The sequence below is a fragment of the Mauremys mutica genome, chromosome 5, assembly GCF_020497125.1.
Source record: "Mauremys mutica isolate MM-2020 ecotype Southern chromosome 5, ASM2049712v1, whole genome shotgun sequence".
Lineage (NCBI taxonomy): Eukaryota > Metazoa > Chordata > Testudines > Geoemydidae > Mauremys > Mauremys mutica.
Genome location: NC_059076.1, coordinates 84,560,396 through 84,584,108, shown reverse-complemented (window position 1 = coordinate 84,584,108; position 23,713 = coordinate 84,560,396). Strand labels below are relative to the sequence as shown.

The 23,713-nt window shown below is 40.2% G+C and overlaps 1 protein-coding gene across 2 annotated transcripts; it reads right to left on the bottom strand.

The window, feature by feature from the left end:
* Nucleotides 1-425: 425 nt before the first annotated feature.
* On the bottom strand, nucleotides 426-23,713 carry TLR3 (toll like receptor 3). 2 transcript variants are annotated; one of them, XM_045019773.1, is made up of 5 exons: nucleotides 23,548-23,713; nucleotides 17,846-18,294; nucleotides 7,315-7,506; nucleotides 3,272-5,100; nucleotides 426-2,569 (listed from the first exon to the last, which is right to left on the bottom strand). In XM_045019773.1, exons 2-5 carry the CDS (start codon nucleotides 18,284-18,286, stop codon nucleotides 2,341-2,343), a joined length of 2,691 nt encoding a protein of 896 aa, XP_044875708.1. In that variant the 5' UTR covers nucleotides 18,287-18,294; nucleotides 23,548-23,713; the 3' UTR covers nucleotides 426-2,340. The 2 variants fall into 2 exon arrangements, with proteins under 2 accessions (XP_044875708.1, XP_044875707.1); XM_045019772.1 differs by lacking the exon at nucleotides 23,548-23,713 and adding an exon at nucleotides 22,729-23,396.

The following is a 23,713-nucleotide window of genomic DNA, read 5'->3' as shown; positions in this document are numbered from 1 at the left end:
TGAATCAACCAAAGAGGGATTCACTTTTCCCCCTCCCCTTCCCCTGAAAATCCAAACAAGGGAAGAAATCAATCAAGTTCTAAAAAGAAAAGATTTTATTAAAGAAAGAAAGAAAAAGTACACTCTCTCTGTATTACCAGGATGCAAAAATACAGGCTCTAACTTATAAAAACTGGAGAGACTTCCCCTCCCACCTCCTCAGCATAATCAAAGTAACAGCAAACAGAAATAAAGAATTCCTTCAGCAAACACACAATTGCAAATATAGAAAGCAACTCAAAAGACTAATCCGCCTTTTTAACTAATACTCACTATACTGGATAGTAGGAAATACTCCAGGAGAACTTGGAGACATGTCTGGCCTCTCTTAGATCCAAAGAGAGCACACAGAGCAAACAAGGAACACAGACAAAGCCTTCCCTCCACCGAGATTTGAAATTATCCTGTCCCTTGATTGGTCCTCTGGTCAGGTGTTCCTCAGGTTACTGAGCTTGTTAACCCTTTACAGGTAAAAGAGACTTTAACCCTTAACTATCTGTTTATGACACTCTTAAAGAGACATATTGCATTTCAAATAGTATGTGATTATGTCTGTACAAAAACACACAGGCCCCATTTAGTGCACAGCACAACTAGCAGGCTGAATATCAGTGAAAGCCATGGAGACCAAGGCAGAAAGAATCCTCTCCACAGGGCTAGGAAGCTGGACTCGTAGCACCACAGAAGGTATATACCCCTTGCATAGACTTCCATGGTCTAGGCACCCAACACAGCAGAACCATACCAATTTCTCAGTTTATGGGGGACTTCCATTATGGGAGAGGGAAGATTTGTCCCTAAAAGGGTTTAAAAGGTTTAAGGACTGATTCTTCACTGCCTTGCAGTTTGTATAGTCATTTATACCTGTGTCAAATGAGTCTGAAACTTCACCAAATCAGAATAGTAGCCTGGTACAAGGGAGTGGGGAATTAGGGCCTCACTGTTTGATACTGTCAGAGCAATAGCCTGGTTCCTCCATCAAATTCTGTCCTACGGGTAGCTGTGAGTGCACTCTAGTCAAGTCACTGGTAAGACTCTTTTTCCCTTTGACTATTAATTGTACTGTTTACAGAACACATGGTACCAGTATGCCATTCTTATTTAAACACCATTCTCCAACTCATTTTAAGTGGAAAAACCAAAAGGTAGAACTAAAAAAAAATATTACATAATATCTAAGAGACACTAAAAATACACGCTACACAATAGAAGCATCCATACTGCATACATGATACAAAAGATTAAAACAAAGCACATTTCATTTCTTTGATCCATATCCGCTCCCACTGAATTGAAGCAAGATTAGACACTGTGGATGATGGCAATAGCAAAATGCCACTCACTTCAGGGGAGCCAGGATGTCCCCTCTTCTCTAATACTATTTGTTTTATATAAAAAAAGTTCTGTGTAATCATAATATTTCTGGAATTAAAACTATATGCACTATACCTGTGGCAATTAGGTCCCAATCCTGTGATGTATTGAACTTAATGGGAGTTGAGGGTGCTTAGAACTTTGCAAGGTAAGGTCCTTATACCCAGAAAATGTATTTTGGATAATAGCTATCTGCTATGGAAGCAATATGTATCAGACTGCATCTTCCATTTGAAAAAAAAATTAAGGGACTAGAAATATCAATTTACTGTTCTTGAATTTATAGAATACTAAAACATTTCCTTTAGGGATGCCCTAAATTCAAGCTATTTTAGAGGGGAGGTATCTAGATAGAAGACTATTAGAATTAGGAAGCAGTTGAGAAATTCTGGATCCTCACACATTGCTTAAAATTCACCTTAAGCCAGAAGACCTGCACACTGCCCTCTCCAACATTGAAGGAATTAACAAATGAGGTCTACATGTCCAGGCGCATACTCCCACTCTAGCATTCATTAGTTTGTATATCTGTATCACATTTCCTCCCTCTTATTCATTTCCTCTCTAAAGTAAACAGTCCTAGTCTTTTCAGCACCCCTCTATGTGGAAATTTACCATGCCGCTACTCATTCTCCCCACCCCTTTCTTCACTCTATTTCTGCTCTATTTTAAATAAGCTGATTCTTTATGATCACAGTTTGAAAGAGTTGTCGGTCCTATTTTTTGTGTTCATCATGACCATTTTATAAACTCAGAATACAGGTGAAACAATATATGAAGGATAAGAACAATTACCAATTAAAAACACATAATAGGAAAAATAGAGGAGTTGCTGTGGATTGGTTTAATTTTTCCCCATAAGAACTGTTGTCCTTTAGTCAGTCTGAAATGAAGTGTCCTAACAGTTCAATATTATACTTTAGAAATTCAATGTATGTTGCTGCTAGATTTAAGTGCCATTTTTAATTGCTGATGAAATGCATTGACACGTTCTTTCTGAGCTGGCCAATCCAAGATGCAGCGAGATTTGAACATTCCTCTTCTCAAGCAAAGTGCATGATTCAGTTTGTAATCTGGAATGTCATGAAGAAAGATCAGTATGATGGAATCCCGACTTTGCTCAATAGCTTGCTGGACAGCATGGTACACCTTGAACCTTAAGCAAAAAATAAGGCAATTAAAAACTGGTCTCTTGAAAGTACATGCTATATAACTACACAGAGCTGATGAATGATTGAATCAGCTGACTTACGTAGGGATGAGTGACATCAAATAATTTTCTGTGATAGCCTCACAAAGGTCAGTGCCGAATCAGGGCTTTAATTTGTATATAGTTTTTAACATTTAACCTTTATGATAATACTGGTATTACGTAAATAAATCACTCATTTTTTAATTTAACTAAAAAAAAAATAATTTGCCCTCCAAGAAATTAACCCAAAGTTAACGGTCTCAATTTTAGGCTCACTTAGTATACAGTCTTCTTTCTGTCAGCCACCCAAACTGGCAGTGGTAAGACCCTGGCTCAAAAAATGATCTTTGTATGTTAACAACCTCACCAATCACTGTCTTGTCTCAAACATCTATTTTTAGGGAAGATCATCTGAAGGGAAATGATGGTTTGATTGACTAGACAAGCAGGTAGATTATGAGCCAAATTCTGCTTTCAGTTACAGTGGGGTACATCTGGAGTATCTCCATTAAATGTCAGACAGTTACACTCATGTCACAAAGTATAATTTGCCCTGGACTTTCTGTTTTCAAGAAAGTAGACCACTGTCTTAGAGATGACTGCATTAAAGATCTGCTGAACAAGTGTTATTCACACACATGCACGTACACGCATGCACATACTCACTTTTTGCACCAGGGATCTTTTAAGAGATGTTCAGTGACAACAAAGATAATCTTCCGACTTCTTTTTATACTATTAATAGTGGCTTCAAATTCAGATATGCCTGCTTCAAAGTCTCGTTCCTCTAAACAAAAACTAATTTGAGACTGATCATTTTCTTCCAGAGGAATGAAGTTCTTGGATACCCAATTCCTGTCCCTTCTTGCATGAATAACATAGGCATCATAATCAAATTCTTCCTGTTGCCTGTCTATTTCTGTAAAACCAAGTACTCGATTTACTGACACATTCCAGTAAAATGCTATCCTCCAGCCTTCAAAATGGATAAGAATAACAATAAAGATGAGGAGCATTATCACAGTGGTGCTTATTATATACAATAATTTAAAAGGGGCACTATCTTTGCAAGGTGAAATATCAAAATGCATCACCAGAGTACTATGATATTTAGGTGGGGTGTTGCAAAGGTAATGGGTATCTAATCCAGGTATGTTTGTTTGGGTCACATTAAGCCAATTAACAAACCAGGAGATACTTTCACAGGTGCAGTCAAATGGATTGGAATCCATCTCTAGTTCTTTCAGATTCTTGAAAGCTGTCCCAAACACTTTTTCTTCAACAGATGTTATAAGATTTTTCTGAAGGATCAATGAATTCAGAGATATCTGGTCATCAAACAAAGATGCTGGAAGCAAGTTCAAATTATTTGATCCTAAATCCAGGCTTCTTAATTGAAACAAGCCCTTGAAAACTTGTACTGGTATCTCATCCAAGCCATTAGATTTCAAATTAAGTATATGCAGGTTAAGAAGATCTTTTAAAAAAAGGACAGGGCCACCTGGATTGGCATGTTTCCAAAGTCGAGCCAAATTATTATGTTGCAAATCCAGAATTTCAAGTTTGTGAAGTCCATCAAACAAATCCTCTTTTACATTAGCTAGATTGTTGTTGCTGATATCCAGGATGGTTAGATTCCGTAGAGGGTGAAAAGGTGAAGGGGAGAGATCCAGATTGCTACAAGCTACCTTCCGTAGCATCAGTTTTCTAAGGCTAGGAACAAAAGCAAACGATTCGCTTGTCAAAGTCAACCATTTGTTGTAGGAAAGGTAGATATCTTCAATATTTTGCAGACCTTTAAACTCATGACCTGTAAGCACCTGGTTTATTTCATTGAGTCCCAAATCAAGAATTTTTAGGTGTCCCAACCAAGAAAATGCTCCACTTTCTATTTTTGTGATTCTACTTTTCGTAAGATTAAGAAACTGAAGAGTAGAATTAGCAAGTGATGAAAACGTTTTATTAGTTATTATTTGTAAGCCATTGGTCCAGTTACATAGACTCAAATATTTCAGATTGTCCAAGCCAGTGAACATATTAGGAGTAATTTCTTGAAAATTATTACTATCTATAAGAAGATACTCTAAATGGCTTAGCCAACGAAAGGAGAAATCATCAATTTTTCTGACACGTGACCTTCTCAGATTCAAATATTTGACATTGGACAATCCATACAATGAATGAGAAAATAAGTGAGAAATCCTATTATCCTCTAGGTTTAAATTCTCTAAATTTGAAAGCCAGGTAAAAGAGTCATTTTTTATCACGCTCAAATAATTTTTGGAAAGGTTTAAAACTGTGATGTTTGTTGTTTGCAGTCCGTGGAAGGTTGACTTGTAAATACAAGAAAGCTGGACCTGGCTCAGTGACAGATTCTGAATTCTTGTGCCTGATAATTCCAAGCAAAGTTTCTCTGTGTGATTTTCGTCAAGCTTAACATTGTTCAGCACAAGGCCATACAGATTTCCAATTGCATGTAAACAGCCTGTGTGAAACTAGAAGTGAAAAAAAATTAATGATTTTGACATTAAAAGAAAAAAAAACCACCTAAGAAAGTTGTTCCATAAAGCCAAAACCTGGAAAGTTCTTCAAATCACAACAACAGACCAAGAACACAATTTAAATTAATTCATAGATTTTCACTAAATTCCACAGGACTTAACCAAACTTTGTTTTAAAATATGTTATATTTCTATAGTAATGGTTCAAAACACTGTAGTAATACCCTTGAAAATTAATATTTTGCATCAGTAATGAAAAAACCTACCTTACTTTTACAGTAGATACATGAGAGTGATTTGAAATTCTGTGTCTAATTCTGATTTAACGCTGAATCTTGAGGTAACTTGGAAATATATATAACAAATCTCACTGCCATGTATTTCCTGTTACTGATTTATTGTCAAGAAGTGTCAAAATGGCACTAAATGAAAGAGAACATGGAATACTTTGGCAAAAAAAAAAAAAGAGGGGGGGGGAAAATAGAGCCCATACATTTGTTTCCACAAAATGAATGGCAGGTACAAATCAGAATATTTGCCCCTCTTTTTGATTCATTATCAGAATTGATGAGTGATAGGCACAAGTACTCATTTGTGCTAGTACATGAGTCAGAAAGAACATAGTTTGACTTTCAGAGCTGACAGGGAGGTTGAAGGGAGAGAGACAACAACAAAACAAAACCAACACCAATTTACTTGTGAAATGAGTACACTTATCCTGAAAGTCAGGGAGAGAAATTCAGAACTCAGCAATGCCATTTTTGCAATCACTTTTCAGAGCAGAACCATATTTTAATGCTGCATTGACTGGAGTGTGCATGTGTAGTACATAAAATAGCATGCAGGCAGTAAACTTGGATAGAGGACATCCACTTTTTAATCTATTTGTATGCTTTTCTATGTGCTCATTTCCACAGTCTCTGAGCACTTTGCATACATGAACGAATTTAGCTTAACACCATCTCTGTGAGCTAGGTAAAGGTTAGGAAATGAAGGGACAGACTGATTAACTAGTTTGTCCAAGATACCAGAGGACTGTTTATGGCAGAACTAGGAATAAAACCCAGATGCTGGCAGTTCTTGTACAATGCACTGATAACCAGAGCCATTGGAACTTCAGTTAAAAGAGTCAGAGAGGTGATGTGATGCTAGGGAAGATGCCATAGGAGGGGGAAGAAATACGCAGGAGAGAGAAGAAAGGAAGACAAGAAACAGCAAAACAAAAATGGGCAATGGCACACAGGTAAGAAGCCAGGAATGAGGGTGACAGTGAACAAAGGAAGGGCAATGGGGAAGAGAATACATGCAAAGGAGAAAGAGGGAAAGGAAAATTGATGCTTCTTTTCAAGAAAAAACTAGGGAGAAACATGAAAAAAGACAGACAATATTGTGGAAAAAAAGAAGTTAGTACATTTATTTTTTGTTTTTGTAGTATTTTGTTGCATTTCCCTGGCCGACATCTCTAAGTCGAGGGGTGGGGGTGTGTGTGGAGAAAAGAGATGAAATGGCTATTTTGAGCACACATAGTACATTAATGTTGCTGCTTATCTTCTCTAGCTACCAACGTTGAATGAATTTTCTTAGGATATGTCCACACTACATTTTAAAATCCACAGCAGCAAGTTTCAGATGCCTGGTCTATAGACTCAAGCTCACAGGCCTTGACCTATGGCACTAAAAACAGCAGTGCAGAAGCTGTGGCTTGGACTGGAGCTCAGCTCTGAAGCCCTCCCCAACCCAACCTTCAGAGCCTGAACCCTTTGTCCACACGTAGCTGTTTTTAGCACAAGCCCAAGTCTCTAGACCTGGGCTCCGAGACTCACCGCCACAGGTTTTAAAATGCAGCGTAGATGTACTTTTGGTTACTAATTGTGACAAGATCCTGCTCCCATTTATTTCAGAGGAAGCTGGGCCATGCCCTTTACTACTAGTTAAGACTGAGTGATAATATCCCAAATCCCAAATGCTTAAATAAAAGGAAATGAGTAGTTAAGTGCATCAGAAATCTTACTTCACCTACATAATAAACCAACTCACAATATCAAGAATAAAGTAATGTGTATTTTATTACAACAGAACAATATTACCCCTGACCAAAATGAATATTATTCTTTTAGCAGTGATTGCAAAATAGAAAAATTATGGGTCAGATCTTCAGCTGGTGTAAATGATTTATACCAGCTGAGGATGTGATCTTGTATTTCTTACCTCTTTCAGTGGGTTTGATGATAAGTCAAGCCTATTTAAGGAAGTGTTGCTAAGAAAATCTAGTTCTTCCTTTTTTAACTCAGTGATTTTATTCTCTGACAGCACAAGCTCACGAAGGCTCTCCAACTGTTGGTGGGTTCCTAATTTTGTAGAAAGCAAACGATTATGAGATACATCCAGTATGTTCAAATTCTGGGGGTAGAAAAAACAGATGAAAATACAGTAACAAGTTAGATACCTTTGGAATTATTTTAGCCATTCTGAGGTTAAAAATTGGTCACATTATCACAATTAGAAGAGCAATAGAACAAGAATTGTAACAGGGAGAAACACATACATTGGAAGGCAATAGTCTGTCTACATCAGATGTCACCCATTATGGGAATCTTTAAGCTAGATGACCAACATGGCTGCAGGCTGCCAACCTCCAGATTCCTGCAGGAGAAAGCCCCCTGACATCACACATAGCGAGCTACCTCCAGCCTCAACCACTGGGTGATCTTGACCTGCCATGACATGGTAAAAAGCAAGCTGCTTATTTAAAACTCCTCCTCCTGCTAAAGGCCTAAAGGACAGCAAACAGTTAGCCCAGGACTTGAATTCTATTCTCTCCACTCCCTCTGAGTGGCCTTAATCCTTTTACTTAGTAAACATTATTTAGTTGCATTTCAACATTCCGATGAGGTAAGTAAGTATCTACATTTTACAGAGCAGTTAACTGGAACACAGAGTTTAAGGGGGTTGCTCAGACTTGCCTAAGGCAGCCAACCAACGTGAGAAAAGTGTTTAGAACCTACCCATTGGCCCAGTTCTCTGTTGTTCTAAGGCCCTTTTATGCAGCTCCCAGATTGATGCTGAGCTGGTGGAATAGCCCTATGTTCACTCTTATCACAGACCCCCCATGCTATAGTAAGGTGACGTTATTCAGCCAAGCCAGAACAGCAGGAACTAGCACAAAGGAGGCTTAGAACCATTTTGGCCTTCCTCACTCTCTCCTGCAGTGCCAGCCCACAACATTTTGGCACCTGAGGCCGGGAGCTCAAACGACGCCTCCATTCCTCCTCACTTGGGACAAAACTTTGAAAGGTCTCAATTCTGCCTTCCTCCTCTTCTACTCCTCTTATGGTACTGCTCTGCTACCTACCCCAATAAAGGAGATCTAACAACTTAAAATACCTCATCCAAAAATGTTAAGTAACACTTAACTTTCAAACGCCTGAACAGCAAATGTAACTTTTCTTGTTTGCATAGTAAACACTGGTATTTTTTTCTGTTTGAATAATCAAAGTGGTGCTTTCTGTGTCTTCTTGGTTGCAAAGACTTGAACTGCTTCCTGCTGAAGGTCCACAGTCTGGGCCAGTTCATGCTCTATTGAGATGATTGCAAGGCCAAACAGCCTCTCCTGTATCATTGTGGAGCGTAGATGTGTTTTTATTAACTTCAGCTTGGAGAAGCTGCGTTCTCCACTGGCAACTGTTACAGGAAGTGTTAGAAGTATGCACAGAGCAACAAAAGCATTTGAAAAGAGGGTGGTCATCTTATTTGTGCACATATATTCCAGAACAGCCTTTGGAGTTGATCCTGTTGAAATGTATCTTGAAAGGGCTTTCAGTTCATCACCTAAATCACTCGCATCAATACTGTGCATGTCATCATGTGTCAACACTGTCCCTAGTGCCCTGCTTTGCTGGCGTAGGTCTTCTTCAGGTATAGTGAGGAGTTTTGGAATATCGTACAATATCCCAAATATACGGCTGTGTTCCTTGAGCTGAATGAAATGTTCTTCAACTGACCGTATTGCACAATCTAGCACCTGGTTAAAGAATTCAGCTTTGAATTGTTGTTTGGGGTCTCTTATGGGATTATCCCGAGCCTCGTAATCAAAATGTCTTCTTCAGTGACTCTTATATTCTTGAATGGGTGGGAAAATAGCTTCAGTGTGAAGCTCCTCTGCCAACTTCTGTGCACTCTTCAGAATGTTTTGAAATCCCTCATCTGACCGGTAAGACTGTAGGTATGACTTTGCTTCATTGTTGTTGTTCCATTGCTTCAGATATATCAAGGTCAACACCTTGGAGTCTCTTGCTTACAACATTTATTTCAAACAGTGTGCAACAAAAAAACAATATGCAGCATTCTGAGTTTTTGAGTACATAAGCCATGGCCTCTCCACTTTGTCACCATTGAGGATTTCACGCCAGTAACATGTTGGATGGAAACTTCTGTTTTCATTGTCTTTGGGGAACATGAAGTTTTCCATTTGCTATGGCCCATGCAGTACAAGGAAGTCCCTCAGGCTACTGCTCAACTGGGTCCACAGTCCTGGATCATCTAGACTTAAGGAACTAAACTCAGAAAACAGCTGTTTCTTGCACCTCCACCACACTCTTCTCTGATCTACACTTTTCTTCAGGAATGTGCATGGTTACATCCATTTGAGATGGAGATATGGATGCTGCAGTAGCTGCCAGGTCACCTGCACACTAACTGGAAGATCAGGCATCTCCTCACCACTCACATCCTCACTGGGGCCGGAAGGCTCACCGTGAACATTTGTGTCTATGCATCTCAGGAGAGCTCTTTCCTGCTTAGATAGAAAAGCTTCCTTTGCTTGCTTTCTTTTTCTGAATGCTGTCCCAGAGGGGCGTTTTCTTCTTTCACTCATGACTGCTGTTCTGTGCCAGCTATAGTGGCTCTCAACACTCAATTGAAGGGGACAAATAAGCAGGCGGGTAGCAGGGCCTGAGTGAGAGAAGATATCAGCGTCTTAAGGGCGTAACTGGTTCCTACTACTTCAGTTGACTGCCTGTTCTCCTCAAGTGGGTTCAGGGAAGCAGCAGGAAACAGGAAGCTCCCTGAGAAGCTGGTGTTAATCAGTCCAGGCTCCTGGGGTTGCTAGAGAGGTACATAAGAGGCTCCTCCTCCTCTCTCTCCCTGCAGCTCCTGCTGCTTTCTGTTATTCCCCTCTCACCTTTTCTCCTGCCTGCCTATTATGCCTCTTGTGCCCTCCTTCCTCCAGCACAGCACTCCACCATCTCTGTGCATCTAGAACACAGAGAATGCATATGCACCAGCAGCAGACACAATTTTCTACACTCTGGGTCCTAGTGGCGCTCTCCCCAAGTCTGGCACCTGAGGCGGCCACCTCAGTTTGCCTCATGGTAAGGCCAGCCCTACTCCCCTGCGCTGCGTTAATCAAATGAAATGGAGAATAAAGTCTTTTGTCTTCTACACAGTAGGCCATAGCTTATAAAAACAATCTGATTTAGTTGGGGATTAGGTCCTGCTTTGAGCAAGGGGTTGGACTAGATGACCTCCTGAGGTCCCTTCCAACCCTGATATTCTAGGATTCTATAAGAACAGCCATACTGGGTCAGACCAAAGATCCATCCAGCCCAGTATTCTGTCTTCTGACAGTGGCCAATGCCAGGTGTCCCAAAGGGAATGAACAGAACAGGTAATAATCAAGTGATCCATCCCGTCACCCATTCCCAGCTTCTGGCAAACAGAGGCTAGGGACACCATCCTGGCTACTAACCATTGATGGACCTACCTCCATGAACTTATCTAGTTCTTTTTTGAACCCTAGTATAGTCTTGGCCTTCACAACGTCCTCTGGCAAGAAGTTCCACAAGCTGATTGTACTTTGTGTGAAGAAGTACTTCCCTTTGTTTGTTTTAAACCTACTGCCTATTAATTTCATTTGGTAACCCCTAGTTCTTGTGTTATGAGAAGGAGTAAATAACACTTCTTTATTTACTTTCTCCACACCAGTCATGATTTTATACACTTCTATCATATCCCCTCTTAGTCGTCTCTTTTCCAAGCTGAAAAGTCCCAGTCTTATTAATCTCTCCTCATATGGAAGCTGTTCCATACCCCTAATCATTTTGTTGCCCTTTTCTGAACCTTTTCCAATTCCAATATATCTTTTTTGAGATGGGGCAACCACATCTGCATGCAGTATTCAAGATGTGGGCATACCACGGATTTATATAGAGGCAATATGATATTTTATTTCTTATTATCAATCCGTTTCTTAATGATTCCCAACATTCTCTTCACTTTTTTGACTGCTGCTGCACATTGAGTGGATGTTTTCAGAGAACAATCCACAATGACTCCAAGATCTCTTTCTTGAGTGGTAACAGCTAATTTAGACACCATCATTTTATATGTATAGTTGAGATTATGTTTTCCAGTGTGCATTACTTTGCATTTATCAACATTAAATTTCATCTGCCATTTTGTTGCCCAGTCACCCAGTTTTGAGAGACCCTTTTATAGCTCTTTGCAGTCTGCCTGGGATGTAACTGTCTTGAGTAATTTTGTATCATCTGCAAATGTTGCCACCTCACTGTTTACCCCTTTTTCCAGATGATTTATGAATATGTTGAATAGGACCGGGCTCAGTGTGGGACACCACTATTTAACACTCTCCATTCTGAAAACTATCAATTTATTCCTACCCTTTGTTTCCTATATTTTAATCAGTTATCAATCCATGAGAGGACCTTCCCTCTTATCCCATGCCAGCTTACTTTGCTTAAGAGCCTTTGGTGAGGGACTTTGTCAAAGGCTTTCTGAAAATTTAAGTACAATATATCCACTGGATCCTCCATTTCTACATGCTTGTTGACCCCCTCAAGAATTCTAGTAGATTGGTGAGGCATGATTTCCCTTTACATGTTGACTCTTCCCCCAACAAATTTTGTACATCTATGTGTCTGACAGTTTTGCTCTTTACTATAGTTTCAACCAGTTTGCCCAGTATTGAAGTCAGGCTTACAGACCTGTAATTGTTGGGATCACCTCTGGAGCCATTTTAAAAATTGGCATCACATCAGCTATCCTCCAGTCATTTGCTACAGAAGTGGATTTAAATTATAGGTTACAGACTACAGTTAGTAGTTCTGCAATTTCACATTTGAGTTCCTTCAGAACTCTTGGGTGAATACCATCTGGTCCTGGTGACTTATTACTGTTTAGTTTATCAATTTGTTCCAAAACCTCCTCTAATGACACCTCAATCTGGGATAGTTCCTCAGATTTGTCACCTAAAAAGAATGGTTCAGGTTTGAGAATCTCTCTCACATCCTCAGCCATGAAGACCGATGTAAAGAATTAATTTAGTTTTTTCCGCAATGGCCTTAACGTCCTTGAGTGCTCCTTTAGCATCTTGATCGTCCAGTGGCCCCACTGGTTGTTTAGTAGGCTTCCTGCTTCTGATGTACTTAAAAAGTAATAGCAAAAATTTTTTGAGTCTTTAGCTAGCGGTTCTTCAAATTCTTTTTTGGCCTTCCTAATTATATTTTTACATTTCATTTGCCAGAGTTTATGCTCCTTTCTATTTTCCTCACTAGGATTTAGCTTCCCCCTTTTAAAGATGCGTTTTTGCCTCTCACTGTTTCTTTTACTTTGTTGTTTAGCCACGGTGGCACTTTTTTGGTTTTCTTACTATGTTTTTTTAATTTGGGGTATACATTTAAGTTGAGCCTCTATTATGGTGTCTTTAAAAAGTTTCCATGCAGCTTGCAGGGGTTTCACTTTTGGCACTGTACCTTTTCATTTCTGTTTAACCAACATCCTCATTTTTGTGTAGTCCCCCTTTCTGAAATTAAATGCTACAGTGTTGGGCTGCTGTGTTGTTTTGCCCACCATAAGGATGTTGAATTTAATTATATTATGGTCACGATTACCAAGTGGTCCAGCTGTATTCACCTCTTGGACCGGATCCTGTGCTCCACTTAGGACTAAATCAAGAATTGCCTCTCGTCTTGTGAGTTCCAGGACTAGCTGCTCCAAAAATCAGTCATTTAACGTGTCAAGAAGCTTTATCTCTGCATTGTGTCCTGAGGTGACATGTAGCCAGTCAATATGGGGATAATTGAAATCTTTCATTATTATTACTGAGTTTTTAAATTTTAATAGCCTCTCTAATCTCCCTGATTATTTCACAGTCACTATCACCATCCCGATCAGGTGGTCGGTAATATATCCCTACTGCTATATTCTTATTATTAGAGCATGGACTTACTATCCATAGAGATTCTATGGTACAGTTTGATTCATTTAAGATTTTTACTTTATTTGATTCACAGTTTCTTTCACATATAGTGCCCTTCCCCCACCAGCACAACCTGTTCGGTCCTTCCGATATATTTTGTGGCCAGGTATGACTGTGTCCCATTGATCATCTTAATTCCACCAAGTTTCTGTGATGCCTATTATATCAAGATCCTGATTTAATATGAGACACTCTAGTTCACCCACCTTATTATTTAGACTTCTAACATTTGCATATAAGCACTTTAAAAACTTGTCACTTTTTAACTGTCTGCCATTACATGATGTAATTGAATGGGACTTTTCTTCATTTGACTGTTTCTCATCAAATCCTACCTGTATTTTATCATCTCCCATCCTCTCCACCTTACTAGGATATAGAGAATCTCCATTAGTAGATCCTCCCCTAAGTATATCGCTGTCCGAACCATGTGCTCCTCCGCACCTGTCGGCTTTCCCCTAGCCCTTATTTTAAAATCTGCCCTACAATCTTTGTAATTTTAAATGCCAGCAATCTGGTTCCATTTTGGTTTAGGTGGAGCCCATCCTTCCTGGATAGGATCCCCCTTTCCCAAAAGTTTCCTCAGTTCCTAATAAATCTAAACCCCTCCTCCTTACCTACACCATTGTCTCATCCACGCATTGAGACCCTGCAGTTCTGCCTGTCTAAGTGGCCCTGCGCGCAGAACTGGAAGCATTTCAGAGAATGCTACCATCGAGGTTCTGGACTTCTATCTCTTACGTAGCAGCCTAAATTTGGCCTCCAGAACCTCTCTCCTTTCTTTCCCTATGTTGTTGGTACTACATGTACCATGATCACCGGCTCCTTCCCAGCACTACACATAAGTCTATCTACATGCCCCGAGAGATCCGCAACCTTTGCGCCAGGCAGGCAAGTCACCATGCGGTTCTCCCGGTCATCTCAAAACCAGTTATCTACATTTCTAATGATTGAATCCCCCAAAACTATTACTTGTCTCTTCCTATTAACTGGAGTTCCCTGCCATAGAGAGGTATCTTCAGTGTGTGAGACTACCACGACATCATCTGAAACGAGGGTCCCAACTATGGGATCATTACCCTCTGCTCCAGTTGGATATCCTCCTTCCCTGAGACTTTCATCCTTCTCCGCAGCACAGAGGCTGTCAGACTGGGGGGTGGGACCGTTCTACTGTGTCCCAGAAAGTCTTGTCTCTATACCACTCTGTCTCCCTTAGCTCCTCCAGTTCAGTCACTCTGGTCTCCAAAGCTTATATATGGTTTCCTTGCACCAAATGCACACTTACACCATCTGCCCACAGGGCAGGTAATCATACATGCTGCATTGGGTACAATAAACTGGATAGCCCCCAGTCTTTGCTGGACTTGTGCCTCTATTATCTTTTTACTCCTGCAGCTAGTTCCTTTGTTGTTGTTTTGTTATTATCAGGGGGTTCTTGGCTTTAAGTTTAAAGAACGTTAAGTGTATCTAGCCCCTCAGTTCACACTCCCTCCTCTAAAAACTCCCTCGTGAAACTCCGTTAGCTGCTCCTGGTCACTAGCTCCTCTGGTCGCTTGGGAGCGGGCTTTTTAAAGTCCTGGTCTTCCTGAGTAGCCCCGCCCCGTGGTTAAGGGTTGATGGGTGCTAAAGTGCTTAGGAATCAAAGCCTCGTTAAGAAGCTCTCAGCTTTGCCTAGCAGGCCGCTAGGCTCATCACACACACACACACGGTCAGCACACAGTCCCCCAAACAAACAGACACATGGTCTAGTTCAGTCAAGCAGCAAGTACACCACAAGCACAAACACACATGCTACAGACAACAAACTTACCCCAACCGTAATCACTCCTCCTTCACCTGGAGGACTCCCTCGCAAAACTCTCCTTATTGTGTCACTTAGCCCACATGTAAAATGTAGCTAATAATTATTACCCACTTTTGCTATGTCCTTTGAGACTACAAATGAAGTATTACCACATTCCTATTTTTATAAGTGGTCAAATAGAGAGATAAAGTAAACTGGGAGGCACTGTATGTTAGTACATTAAACATTGGTCTTCACAGTTAGACTTGAATTCTAATAACTTGTAACCTTGGGCAAGCTTGTTAATATCTTTGAGGCTCTATTTCCTCAAATAAAAAATGAGAATTATAATACTATTTTACCAGCCTCACAGTATTAGCTAAGGCTAGACCGGGGGTTGGCAACCTGCAGCACGCATGCCAAAGACAGCACGCGAGCCAATTTTTAATGGCACGCTGCTGCTTGCTGCCTGCCAGGGTCCCGGCCCCACTCAGCCCCTCCGCCCACCACTCTCTCCTGCAGGGGCAGGAGGCAGAAGCTTGGTCTTGCCAGCAGCCAAGCTCCCGCCTCCCCTGCTTCTTCCCCCAGTGTGATGCTTTCCTGCCCCTTCCCCTCCCACTCCCTCTCCCTGCCGCTGATCAGCTGATCGCCCTTGCAAGGGGAAGAGCGAGGGGGAGCAGAGCCACAGCGTGCTCGCTGCTCTGCGGAGGAGGCAGAGAAGAGGTGGGGACGGGCCCTGGGTAAAGGGGTGGAATCGGGGCATATCCCCTCCAGCCCACTGCCGTGAGCACCCCAGCCCTCTGCCCTGACCCCTCCCACACACACCCAGCCCTCTGCCCTGACCCATGCACCCCCTCGCACACCTCCACCCCTCTGCCCTGACCCCTGCACCCCCCCACACATTCCCACCCCCACCCTGAGCACCCAACGGGAGCTCTTGCACCCCTCACACACACATTCCCACCTGCATCCCCAGTCTGGGGTCCCAGCTGTTGGCCTCGCTCAGCCCGCTGCCAGCCCGGGGTCCTGGCTGCCGGCTCCTTGCCAGCTGGGGTCCTGCAGGCCCTGCTCAGCCCACCGCCGAACTAGGTGAACGGAATCCCAGGCCGGCAGCGGGCTGAGTGGGCCGGCGGCATAAGATCAGCATTTTAATTCAATTTTAAATTAAGCTTCTTAAATATTTTGAAAACCTTGTTTACTTTACATACAATAGTTTAGTTATATAATATAGACTTGTAGAGAGACCTTCTAAAAAACATTAAAATGTATACCGGCATGCGAAACCTTAAGTTAAAGTGAATAAGCGAAGACTCAGCACACCACTTCTGAAAGGTTGCCAACCCCTGGGCTAGACTGCTTATCTAAATAATCATATATCCCCACACTCTGGGGTAATCACCAAGTAGCATAGGGGGAATGCTAGGAGTATATCCACAGCAATTCTGTGTTCTGGTGATTCTCCAACTGCTAAAAGAGAGCTTAGCTGGTCAGGGTAACCACAACACTCATTTGAGCTGCTGAAGATCAGTTTACTGATAAATAAACTGTGGTTACTTTGACAACCACCCAAGGCAGAAGAATGCTGACAAATTCTAAGCAGATGACCATGTTGGCTAGCAGCTACAAATTCATATAGGCCTCAAAAGCTCATAGAGGCCTGAAAAAGGAAAGAATGTAACCTCTCAGCGTGGTAAAGAAAGTCACAAATGTGTGTGCTTGGAATATGAAAAGTTGACACACAAAACATACTACCGTCTAGACTTGGCCAAAAAGGAGAAAAACTTGCAGTAAATTTAGGAGATTTTAAATCATTCTACATTTTGCTGTTTTTCCTATCTGATTTTTCATTTTCCTCAGATTGTATTATCTTCTCTTATTTCCACAGGGGCTGAGGGGGAATGATATGGAACCTCAAACTCTGCGTCCACCTCACCCACCTCTCCAGACCTGCCCACTTGCCACTCTTCCCCTGTCACAGACCATGGACCCTGTATACAGAGAGGCCTCAGAAGAGGAAGAAGGGGATAGAGGGAAGGACCCCACAGAGGTGGCAGAGACCCCATTCTGCTCTAATCCAGTGGGCCTTGTCTGGAACATTCTTTGGGAAAATAAAAGGGCTAAAGAAGTTAATAGTAACAATAGGTTGCTTCTTCTTCAGACAATGAAGAAGAGTATATTTAGGCTTAGAAGGCATAGCTATTTATAGGTAAATGTCGATAAACATCAATTTCACTGTACACACACAAACTGATTGATGGAAATATTTCCATCAATTATAATAAAAATGTACAGATACACAAAGTAAGAAAAATGCTGCTCGAATTTGATTTAAGGTTATTTACTTTGTATATTTTGACATATGATGTTAACAACTTGTGTTTTAACAGTTACAAAGTTTAAACTTTTTGAATCTCAACATCTACTGCCATTAAATAATTGTCTGGCCTCACCCATAATTTCCCATAGCTGTGAACATTCAAACTGATAAAAATAATAAAACGCTTAAAAATAAACATCAGTATTAGCTGACAAAATTATAAAAATTAAAAATTGGATTTTAAGTGTATTGGACCTTCCCAGATGAGGACCATGACCTGCTCTGGAGATGCACTGGATTCTAATTCAGTAATTGCTTTTCATTTTCTAAAAGGGAAGAGAAAAAATATTTCTATATATCTTACCTTCAGGTTTTTTAAAGGATTGCTTTTGATCTCTATTATGTTGTACCCTAAATTGAGCTCAGTGAGGCTGGAACAGGAAGCAAAAACATTGTCAGTGAGCTCACGCAACTGATTATGTTGCAGCTTCAAAACTTTCAATAGGGGCAAAGTTTGGCACAGTTCTGGCTGAAGTTTAGAAAGGGTGTTGGATCCTGCATCCAAGTAAATAAGCTGGCTGTACTTTGTTAAATTTGCAGGTGGTAGCTTATTTAGCTGGTTATGAGAAATGTCCAATGCTGTTATATTAATTGGGAGATCTGAAGGAATTTGTTTCAGCTTTAGATGACTGCAGTCAGCCACTTGATTTCTGATCTTACATTGGTTCTCAGCTGTTACACAAAGCAAGGAGAAGGTGAACAGGCTGTAAGACAAGCAGGCCCAGCTGGGAAGGGGATCTCTCATTGTTCTATCTACAAAAGAAAAATGAACACATACAGTACCAGTTATAATCATTTTGGTAAAGTATGTACATTAACATTTACTGTAAAGTAAGACAGACTTATAATCAAGTACTCTCACTTATGCTATGTACACTACAACACAATTTGATAATTTTAAATTACCTAAAACATTTAATCCACCCCTCCCATACAGTAGCAATACCTTGTTGAAAAAATTAAATTAAATCACATCCCAAAAAATTAGGTTTTGTTTAAACTTTGTTTTTGTTGTTTAAAGTCTGACTGGAAATGTGTTAACTTTTTTATTTCAGTGAAAACGAGGTGTGTTTTTTTTTTAAATGCCTATTTAAACTTGGCCCAAAATTAAAATTTTGTAAAATCAAGGTGTCACAGAGTGGTACCAGCCCTAAAGAAGGAAGAAGCCAGTGTGCCTGTGATTCACCAGCTGCCTCCTAAGTGAAGCTTAAGAGAGGGCACCTAGGTCCTATAAATAGGAGGTCCTTGAAAGGTCTGTCAGGACAGATGAGAGTTGCTAGGGTCTGTGAAGGAAGCTTTAGGTAGCTCCTGAAGGTAGGTGAGTAACAAGAGGGGTGAATTCCCAAGCCAAAGACCCAGGACTGGAGAGGGTTGAAGGCCAGAGGGACTTGCTTGTGACTTCTAAGCCAGAAGGTGAAAGGCCAGGGAACAGCAGAGGGTCTTACTGGTGTCTCCATGCATGGGCAGCTGGGCCCAGATGACCAATGAGAAGGTTAGGGGAAGTGAGGGATGCTACCTTAGTGAGGATAAACTCCCAGCAGAGAGGCTGTGGGGATTCCTCTGAAGAATAGTAGGGTTTAACTTTAGCTAGAAGGGCTGGGGTGACTGTTGTGGTAAAAGGACAGGAGATGACTGAAGAAGAGCCTCTGTGTGGTATGTGTTATGGGGATGGACTACTAGAGCCTATAGGATTTTACTAACTATATCACTGGGTGTGAGAAATGGACTGGTTGGGGCTTTTGCTATGGATTATTTCATTTAGGTTTTAGTAAATTGTCCCCTGCCTGCCCCTGGAGGGGATTAGTGAATCAGAGAAACTTGTGTGGTGTTACTGGGGACTCTGAAGGAGGAATGCTGAAGCAGGGGTGCCTGTTCTGCTGCAACCTGATGCTGGAGGATGCTTCAGATGAGGTCACCTTGTCACAGGGGGATTTTTAATAAAACCTAAAACCAATTGAAATGTTCCAACATTTTAAATAAAAGGAGTTCTTGTGGCACCTTAGAGACTAACAAATTTATTTCAGCATGAGCTTTCGTGAGCTACAGCTCACTTCTTCGGATGCATAGAATGGAACACACAGACAGGAGATATTTATACATACAGAGAACATGAAAAGATGGAAGCATGCATACCAACAGGAAAAGTCTAATCAACTTCCACCTTTTCATGTTCTCTGTATGTATAAATATCTCCTGTCTGTGTGTTCCATTCTATGCAGACAAAGAAGTGCGCTGTAGCTCACGAAAGCTCATGCTGAAATAAATTTGTTAGTCTCTAAGGTGCACAAGAACTCCTGCTCTTTTTGCAGATACAGACTAACACGGCTGCTACTCTGAAACCTAATATTTTAAATATCACTCTTAAAACAGCTGTTTTTACAAACAAAAAATAAACACTTCCCTGTAGTCTTTGAAACCTCAATCTTAAGAATCCAGTAGTGAAACTGACTTAATTCTCTCTGTCCAAGTTGAGAGAAATATAAAAAGCAAGTTAGTGATGGGTGTATTGGATTTTTAACATTTTTCCATTTTTAATATTCTAATGTATTAGTAAGAGATTTATTTACAGTTAGTCTTTTAAACTAAGAATGTTTCTTTAAACATCCCCTTTTGGAACCCAAACATTTCAGCATTGTCCTAACTGCATCAGGATTGGAAAAAGAAGCTACTAAGAAACAGATAAATGAAAGTGAAACTAAAGAGTCAAAATCTAAGTTAAGAGCACCAGACAAATAAAATGCAGAAGTGGTAACTTTTACCTTTAAATAAAATTCTTCATCTGACTAACCAGTGATGTTACTAGCAATAGAGATAAGAACATTTGTGATCTTGCAAGTATATCAGACCAAATCATGCAATTAGGTACACCCATGTATCCACAATGATTTTAGGTCCAGATTCAGTAAGGTGCTTAAGCACCTGCCTCACTTTAAACACGAGTAGTCCCATTGGTTAGATTGCTCATGCACTTAGTTACCATGTGCTTGTGTGCCATACTGATTAGGGATTAAACTATGATGTATGTATGTATGATTAAAATACATAGTGCTTTGTAGAATCAGGGGCTAAATAGTCACAGATAGACCTCAGAGCAGAATTTTGCCCATTTATTATTATTTAAACACTTTCCAATTTAGAGTGTTTCCAATGCTTTATTAGGATAGGTATTCTGAAGTCAGATATCTTTTTGATTCTTGTTCTCAATACAACAGAACATTCTTTTTTTAAAAGTCTTTTTGAAAGACTACCAGTAGATGGTCAGTTTCTATAGAATATTCAGTTAGCTCATTTGAAAAGATACTATATTAAAATAAATTTGTTTAAACATGTTAGACAAAGTTGTTGGGGGTTTTTTGTTTGTTTTTTTACAGTAGAAATAAGTCTTTCAAAAAGGTTTCAGAGTAGCAGCCATGTTAGTCTGTAACAGCAAAAAGAACAGGAGTACTTATGGCACTTTAGAAACTAACAAATTTGTTAGTCTCTAAGGTGCCACAAGTACTCCTGTTCTTTCAAAAAGCAAATTAAGTTACAGGTACAGCTTCTATACCTATGTTCTGCTGCCAAATTGTTTTACAATAATATTTTAAATCGTTCTCTCTCTTGTTGCTCCATGAAAGCTCTGATTTTCTTGAAGTTAAACAAGAATAAACTCTTATAGATCTTATTACAGGCCTAATTCAGTGGAATTCTTCTGTATTTACATTTCTATAAAGGAGAAGAACTTGACCCATTATGACCATTGGTTCAATTAACGTATTGATACATTGTATGAACCATTAACAGATTTTTGCATTGAGTTTTTAAATTCTTCCATTTCCCATATTCCTACTATGTGATATAGCTAAATATTATATACTGTTGGATTATGGACTAAATTTAAAATCTACCATAAGTGGACCACACACCTACAGTCCTACTCCTTTAATCAGATGTGGTGGGGGACCCTTGAACCCAAGCCCAGCTCCATTAAATTGAATGGGACTTCATGTAATTGCAAGGATCTGACCACAAAGATCCTACTGCAGAATCTGAGCCTGTGTTTGCTGCCAGCCTAACAGAAGCACCATTCTGCTAAGTGCAACACAACTTCAGTTAAATGTGCCATTTCTGCTTTCCCCTGCCCCATGTTATGTTGTATCTGTTTTTTTTAATTTTTCCATCAGATCTATTATGTAAGAATATATGGTCCCCTGTGATAAGAATACATTCTGTATACACACACACACATTGCAGAACACAACAATCCAGTTAGAATCAAGCCCTTACTTGTGCAAAGCAGTCCTTTGATGTTGCTAGCACAGCACCCTGACTACAGGATTCTGCTTTTACATTTCACAATACCACAAGAAAATGATGATCCTCTTCCTAATAAGACTACAATACAACTCTAAAGCTTGCTGTAAGCTCTATGGAGCACATCCTGTAAGTAACCTTTGCTCATGCATGTATCCCCATTATGTAAGGCTTACTCTTATAAATAAGGGTCTGATCTTGCAAACTCTAACTTCCTCTCCTTTTAAAAATATAGGGTGAAATCCTGACTCCACTGAAATCAATGGCAAACTCCCCTGGACTTCAAGAGGGTCAGGATTTTAACACAGCAAACCTCACCAAAATCACCTAACATCCACTCAATCTGCTCTAGGGCCCAATCCTGCATGGTCATGAGCACCATCTGGAAAGTACTGAACATTCCCAACTTCCAGTGACATTCAGAACTGAGGATGCTTAGTGCTTCCCAAGCAGCAATTCACATCTATAGTATTGGCCCCACAGTCTAAAAGATCCCTTGAAACATGATACAGGAGGAAAGTGCATATGCTCTGGGCGTTTTCTGCTGTAACAAATATGATTTTTTTTAAAAGAATAGGTTGAGAATAGTTTCTCAATTTATTATATTATCTCACAGACTCTTTGGAGATTTGAAAATTTACATTATTTGTATGAAAAATTGAATTATTAGCCATTAACTCTGTGGAGTCAGAGAGAAAAATTAGCATAACACCTGGTGCTAACAAATATAGTGTTTTAAGGTTATATGCATATCCTTATGCATATCCTCATCCGGGTTTTTAAGTTTGTAATTGCTGCATACTTGTCAACATTTTATTGCTAACTTCTGTTTATTGAGAACCCACTCTAGTTTTTCCTTAATGTTGTTAAAAATAGGATTTTTTTTCCACTCACCAGACTCCAGCAGACAATGTCTGCTTTAGGATAGAAAGTTCCCCCTTTTTTGGTTTCCCCTCTTTTTTTCTGCTGGTTTGTTCTTAGGAAAGGGGACTTCACCACGATAAACCTTCTAAGTAAAATCTGTGTCATACAGTAAAAGCTGAAGAAAGTACCAAAAGGAGAAGCTACACTGTCCTGTTTGTAGCTATATAGAATGCTCTCCCTCGTCCCACTTCTCCGATCCTTCACTGTTTGCTTTTAACAAACTCTTCCTGTTTCAGTGCATCTTGCAAGGTCATTCCATTTAAAGAGACAGCAGCCTCCATAAGCCTCGAGGTTACCCTGGATTCATTTCTAACTACTCCAAGACATTAAGCATTATTACTCTTTTCAACCTGCAGTAGTTTCCAATCCCCATTATCTTTCCAAGTATTTCAAAATTGCCTGGTTTCTTAATCCCTTCTTTTTGCCCTATTCTCCCTCTCCTTTTGCTCAGTTCAGCTTAATTTTTCCATTAAGAGTGTGTCTGCACTGCACCAGAAAAATGTATACCCTTATTCTGGCAATGTGCAGTTCAACTAGTGCTGAGTGTTATGCAGACAAGGCACGGGTGTTTTTACTACCCTGGTCACAACAAGTTTTCATGATAAAGCGGTAAAAATGCCAGCACCCAGATCACACTAGTGCTTACATGATTGCTAGCACTGGTGCAGCTGCATTGGTGCTGGAATACTAGTTTGCATTTTTCCAACGTAGACAATGCCTTAAGGGGCAGCAGAACAATGTATCCAGCTTCTAAAGCTGAACCATGTTAAAAATAAAAGTTGTACTCACATTAAATTTCCAGCTTGATCCCTCAGTTTAGTGAAATAGAAAAGCAATAATTACATCCCCACACTTTAGCCATTTACAAACTTTCTTTCTGCACCATTCAATGTGTGGTGAAGGCCTGGAGGAATCTGATTTACTTGGAGCCCACCGACCATAAACAGGGGCAAGG

Coding starts and splice junctions, on each gene's coding strand:
- TLR3 (XM_045019773.1), bottom strand. CDS start 18,286: ATGAGAGATCCCCTTCCCAGCTGGGCCTGCTTGTCTTACAGCCTGTTC. Junction 7,507..17,845: donor ATCCTTTAAAAAACCTGAAG/GTAAGATATATA, acceptor TTCTACCCCCAG/AATTTGAACATACTGGATGT. Junction 5,101..7,314: donor CATCAAACCCACTGAAAGAG/GTAAGAAATACA, acceptor TTTCACTTCTAG/TTTCACACAGGCTGTTTACA.